The 6,000-nt window shown below is 45.9% G+C and overlaps 1 protein-coding gene across 1 annotated transcript in view; it reads right to left on the bottom strand.

Moving 5' to 3' along the window:
• The window catches only part of LOC111961027 (FYVE, RhoGEF and PH domain-containing protein 4), a 96,229-nt gene that overhangs the window by 18,631 nt on the left and 71,598 nt on the right, over positions 1 to 6,000 (bottom strand). Inside the window, exon 4 of the mRNA XM_070443162.1 lies at positions 2,707 to 2,896. Within this exon, the coding sequence (XP_070299263.1) occupies positions 2,707 to 2,896 (190 nt within the window). The remainder of the gene's footprint in view (positions 1 to 2,706; positions 2,897 to 6,000) is intronic.

Below are 6,000 nucleotides of genomic sequence, written 5' to 3'. Positions count from 1 at the left end.
CGCCACAGGAGTCGCTGGAGCGCGATGAGACAAGGATATCCCTACCGGCCAAACCCTCCCTAACCCGGACGACGCTAAGCCAATTGTGCGTCGCCCCACGGACCTCCCGGTCGCGGCCGGCTGCGACAGAGCCTGGGCGCGAACCCAGACTCTGGTGGCGCAGCATAGCACTGCGATGCAGTGCTCTAGACCACTGCGCCACCCGGGAGGCCCCCCAGAACGATCTTCTTGACTCAAACCAGTCAGGCTTCAAGACGGGTCACTCAACCGAGACTGCTCTTCTCTGTGTCACGGAGGCTCTCCGCACTGCCAAAGCGGCCTCTCTCTCTCCTCTGTTCTCATCCTCCTAGATCTATCCATTGCCTTTGACACTGTGAACCATCAGAGCGTCTTCTCCACCCTCTCAGGGCTGAGCGTCTTAGGCTCTGCACACTCTTGGATTGCATCCTATCTGGCGGGCTGTTCCTACCAGGTGATGTGGAGAGGATCTATGTCTGCACATACTCTCACTACTAGTGTCCCTCAGGACTCAGTTCTAGACCATCTCCTCTTCTCTCTACACAGTCACTCGGCTCCATCATATCATCACATGGTCTCTCCTATCATTGCTATGTGGATGACACTACTTTTCTCCTTCCCTACTTCTGACACCCGGGTGGCGGCACGCATCTCTGTGTGCCTGGCAGATATCTCAACTTGGATGTCAGCCCACCACTTCAAGCCCAACCTTGACAAAAATGGAGCTGCTCTTCCTCCCGGGGGACCCTGGACAACACCCTGTCATTTTCTGCAAACATCAAAGCAGCGACTAGCTCCTGCAGGTTCATGCTCTACAACATCCATAGAGTATGACCCTACCTCACACAGGAAGCGGCGCAGGCACTTGTCCTCTCCTGTCAGGACTACTGAAACTCGCTGTTTGCTGAGCTCCCCGCTTGTGCCATCAAACCCCTGCTACTTATCCAGAACGATGCAGCCCCCCTGGTTTTCAACCTTCCCAAGTTCTCTCATGTCACGCCGCTCCTCCTCACACTCCCTGGCTTCCAGTCGAAGCTCGCATCCACTACAAGACCATGGTACTTACCTACGGAACAGCAAGAGGAACTTCCCCGCCCTACCTCCAGGCTATGCTCAAACCCTACACCCCTACCCGAGCACTCTGTTCTGACACCTCAGGTCTCTTGGCCCTCCCACCCGTACAGGAGGGCAGCTCCCACTCAGCCCAGTCCAAGCACTTCTCTGTCCTGGCACCCCAATGGTGGAACTAGCTTCCACCATTGGGGCAGGCAGAGTCCCTGCCCATCTTCTGAACACATCTGAAACCCTACCTCTACAAACAGTACCCCCCCCCCCCCTTCTAGCTCTGACTCTACTGATAGCTACTTTATTGAGGAAAAATATACTTTCTATGCCTGTGGTATAAAACCTGTCTCTTATACACATCTAGATGTGTATAAGAGACAGGTGGTTGTCCCACTTAGCTATCTTAAGATGATTGCACTAACTCTAAAATGTTCTGGATTAGAGTGTCTGCTAAAAGACTAAAATGTAAATGAAAAGAGAGGCTTTATTGCTACATTAATAGCTTCACATGCTGGATTTCCAGGTTTCCTCTCCTATGAATAACTACGCTAATTCTATTCCTTATAGGCTGTCCTTCTTCTGCTGAAAAAAATGCACTCTGAGGGTGAGCTTGTAGCTCCAGAGATCTTAGTTGGCCTGTAGAGGCCTCGGTTGGCAGTGCTGGATGGAGTGGGGTAATGATGCTGGCTCAATGCTGTTGGACTGCACTGCATAAGCGTTTCACACAAGGGCACCATTGTTTCTGCCTCTCAAGCGCTCACTAATGGGTCTCCTCACATGCTGCTAAAATCACCACTCAGACTTGTAACCAAGCAGGAATGAAATCAAAAACGTCTTAAAGTCATAGGAAAATAGATGAAGACAGATGACACAATAGATAGCTACAATGCTTATAATAAATTAGCAACAAGTGTTTGTTTATTGAAATCATAACTAATGCCGTTTTGAGAATGGCTGTGTTGCTGTAGAGGAAACACTTATCCTTGCCCTTGTGGGACAAATGACAATAGACAGATTCACATAGCCAAACCTTTTGATCAAGGAGCCAATCTAACAATGAGACAGGAATCGAAACATGATATAAAGTTTGTATTAAAATCCTACCTCTTTCTTCTAGACTTCATTCTACAGCAGTGAGCTCTCTCCCACAAGTGAGGGAGCTGATTTTCCGCTCTGTACAAATCTCTTTTCATCCTCCACTAACGCTTTGACTTGTGAAACACAAGCTGATCTCTAGTGCTCTCTCTGTCTAAAGTGCAGAGAGAGCTCTAGTGCTCTCTCTTTTTAGTTAATCTTCTAAATAGTAAGGGATATTAGGAAATATAAACTTTTCCGTTTGCATTAAGGTTTGACGTCACACTGATTACTACTCATGTCCGCCTGAATAAGGTATTTTGTTTATTACGATAAGGTGAAGTAAGTGATGTAAATAGATGCATCCATGTCGAATTACTCTCTCTTAGCAGTTAATATACTCTTTTACACATTCACAAGAGCAAGAACACACAGAGGTAATCATTTCACACATATTTGAGTCAGGTCTGTATCTCGGTTAGGGTCTAATTGATAATTTTCTCCCCTACCCACTCTGTACTCCACTTTTTTCCCTGCATGGTGCTCTACCTGTTCTCCTCAAAGTGGTTGATGAGGTCCAAGACTTTGGAGGGTTTCTCCCGGCTCTTCCCCGTCACCGCCCCTCCTCCTCCCTCCTCCATGGTGGCTCTGAAGAGTCCTCTCTCCACGCGCCCCAGCGCCAGCAGGGGACCAGCAGGCACCGTCACCTGGCTCTGGAGGTGCGCTGGCTTCGGAGGCACTGGGGGGATGATGGGAGAAGGTCAAAGGTCAGCTGTCAGGGCTAGAGAGGTCAGTTGGTTTTTAGGTTGGTCACTCAGGGGCCTCTCTATTAATGTACTGGAGATGGGATAGGAGCCCAATACACATCCCCCATCAGCATTGTACGGTATGTGGACTGTGTTTTGTGGAGTTTTGTGTTGTAATGTATACTTCCAACACAAGGTGGCAGCACAGGTTACTAAAAGCTAGTCTCGTTCTAGAATGTATGCGACCATGTGTCTATAAGCCTGCAAAACATGGCTACTTCTCGGCATAACATTTAACACCCAGAATGAGATTAAAATGTAGCCATTACTATGGACTAGTAGTATCTTTATATGACATGAACTATTCTATAACCCATAGAGGGATTGGTCAATGGACAGGTGTCATGTAGAGGAAAGTGTTGGGGAGAGCTCAACTAGTCATTTAACTATGTTTTGCAAGGGGTTGGTGGCAGTTTAACTAAATTCAAATAAAGTTTCTGTTTTCAGTTGTTAATTACGTGTTGTCATGTAGTGGTGTAGCTAACTACTGGAACTACACACCATACTTTGGCATAAAATAAATAAAATATGGGTAAGGGCAATAATTTCCTTTCTTTTTCGGCATCAGACCTGCCTAATTCTCACTTGAAAATCGTTTGTGTTTAATAAGCTAAATTACAAATGCTGTTCAAATATTACCCCAAAGTGATCTGTTCTTGCAATTTGTCGTCTATGACATTTCAGATTTAAGCTCATGATAATTTTTCAGAAAGTAGTTTGGATGTAGTGAACTACTTTCTCAAAGTAACTGTATGTTTTAAAGGGGAGCTTTAGTGTAGCTAAACCTCTTCCAGTGTGAAGTAATTGGTAGCTTGGTAAACTACACTGAGTGTACAAAACATTAAGAACACCATCTCTTTCCATGACATAGACTGACCAGGTGAAAGCTATGATCCCTTATGTCACTTGTTAAATCCACTTCAAATCAGTGTAGATAAAGGGGAGGAGACAGGTTAAAGAAGGATTTTTAAGCCTTGAGACAATTGAGACATGGATTGCGTGTGTGCCACTCAAAGTGTGAATGGTCAAGACAAAACATTTAAGTGCCTTTGAACAGAGTATGGTAGTAGGTGGCAGGCACACCGGTTTGTGTCAAGAACTGCAACGCTGCTGGGTTTTTCACCCTCAACAGTTTCCTGTGTGTATCAAGATTGTTCCACCACCCTTGTCTCCCGGGTAGCACAGTGGTCTAAGGCTCTGGGTTCGAGCCCAGGCTCTGTCACAGCCGGCCACGACCGGGAGGCACACAATTGGCCTAGCGTCGTCCGGGTTAGGGGAGGGTTTGGCCGGCAGGGATATCCTTGTCTCATCGCGCACTAGCGACTCCTGTGGCGGGCCGGGCGCAGTGCACGCTGACCAGGTGCGGTGTACGGTGTTTCCTCCGACACATTGGTGCGGCTGGCTTCCGGGTTGGATGCGCGCTGTGTTAAAAAGCAGTGTGGCTTGGTTGGGTTGTGTTTCGGAGGACACATGGCTCGACCTTCGCCTCTCCCGAGCCCGTACGTACGGGAGTTGTAGCGATGAGACAAGACAGTAACTACTAACAATTGGATACCACGAAATTGGGGAGAGAAAATATAATAATAAATGTTCCACCACCCAAAGGACATCCAGCCAACTTGACAACTGTGGGAAGCATTGGAGTCAACATTGGCCAGGATCCCTGTGGAACGCTTTCAACACCTTGTAGAGGCCATGTCCCCAACGAATTGAGGATGTTCCGAGGGCAAAAGGGGGTGCAACTCAATATTAGGAAGGTGTTCCTAATGTTTTGTATACTCAGTGTATATTTTCAGAGTAGCTTCCCCAACACTGGTAGAGTTGTCCTTCTTATCTCTAGAGAATGATTTACTGTGTTCAAATAAAAGAGGGATGCAACATCACTAAAGTCAAGGTTTCACCACTGTGTCACACCGTGTCTGGTTCCATTACTCGCTCGTCCGTGTGGCGAGAGCTGTTTTGTCATGTATGTTCTGAGTCACGTGTGAGTACTTATCTAGATGTAAACGAGTGTCAGTATGTCTGAACAGCAGTGCTCTCAGCGCTCTGTTGTCTGTGTGGCTCAGTTGGTACGGGTGTGGTAAAAGACTGACAGCAGGGTTGGCATCATTTCCAAATTCATTTGAAATTCCAATTCAATTCTTGAAATCACTCATGAAGTGAAGAATTTACGTTGAATTAAATTAAATGAAACAATCTTCAAGTTATGGAATTGGAATTAGACTGTTTTGACTTTTTGCATTGGAATTGAATTGGAATGACCAGTTAATGGAATTAATGCACATAAGTATAAAACATTTACTGCACAATATGTTTTGAATCATGTCAACCTGTATTCCTATATTTCCAGTATAGCTAGGCTGTCTGAACATGATCAGCCTGAAAGCCTGAGGGTTTCACATTCTAATTGGAATTTGCTACTCTTCCTGGGGTCCACACAAAACATGAAACATTACATATTACAGAACATTAATAGACAAGAACAGCTCAAGGACAGAACTATATACATTTAACAACCTCACCCATAGCCTACAAATCAATACATACAGTCGTGGCCAAAAGTTGAGAATGACAAAAATATTAATTTTCACAGTCTGCTGCCTCAGATTGTATGATGGCAATTTGCATATACTCCAGAATGTTATGAAGAGTGATCAGATGAATTGCAATTAATTGCAAAGTCCCTCTTTGCCATGCAAATGACCTGAATCCCCCAAAAACATTTCCACTGCATTTCAGCCTTGCCACAAAAGGACCAGCTGATATCATGTCAGTGATTCTCTCGTTAACACAGGTGTGAGTGTTGACGAGGACAAGGCTGGAGATCACTCTGTCATGCTGATTGAGTTCGAATAACAGACTGGAAGCTTCAAAAGGAGTGTGGTGCTTGGAATCATTGTTCTTCCTCTGTCAGCCATGGTTACCTGCAAGGAAACACGTGCCGTCATCATTGCTTTGCACAAAAAGGGCTTCACAGGCAAGGATATTGCTGCCAGTAAGATTGCACCTAAATCAACCATTTATCGGCTCATCAAGA

This window comes from Salvelinus sp. IW2-2015, linkage group LG4q.1:29, assembly GCF_002910315.2.
Source record: "Salvelinus sp. IW2-2015 linkage group LG4q.1:29, ASM291031v2, whole genome shotgun sequence".
Taxonomy (NCBI): domain Eukaryota; kingdom Metazoa; phylum Chordata; class Actinopteri; order Salmoniformes; family Salmonidae; genus Salvelinus; species Salvelinus sp. IW2-2015.
The sequence above is the reverse complement of the archived record's forward strand: the minus strand, read 5'-3'. Positions and strand labels throughout refer to the sequence as shown.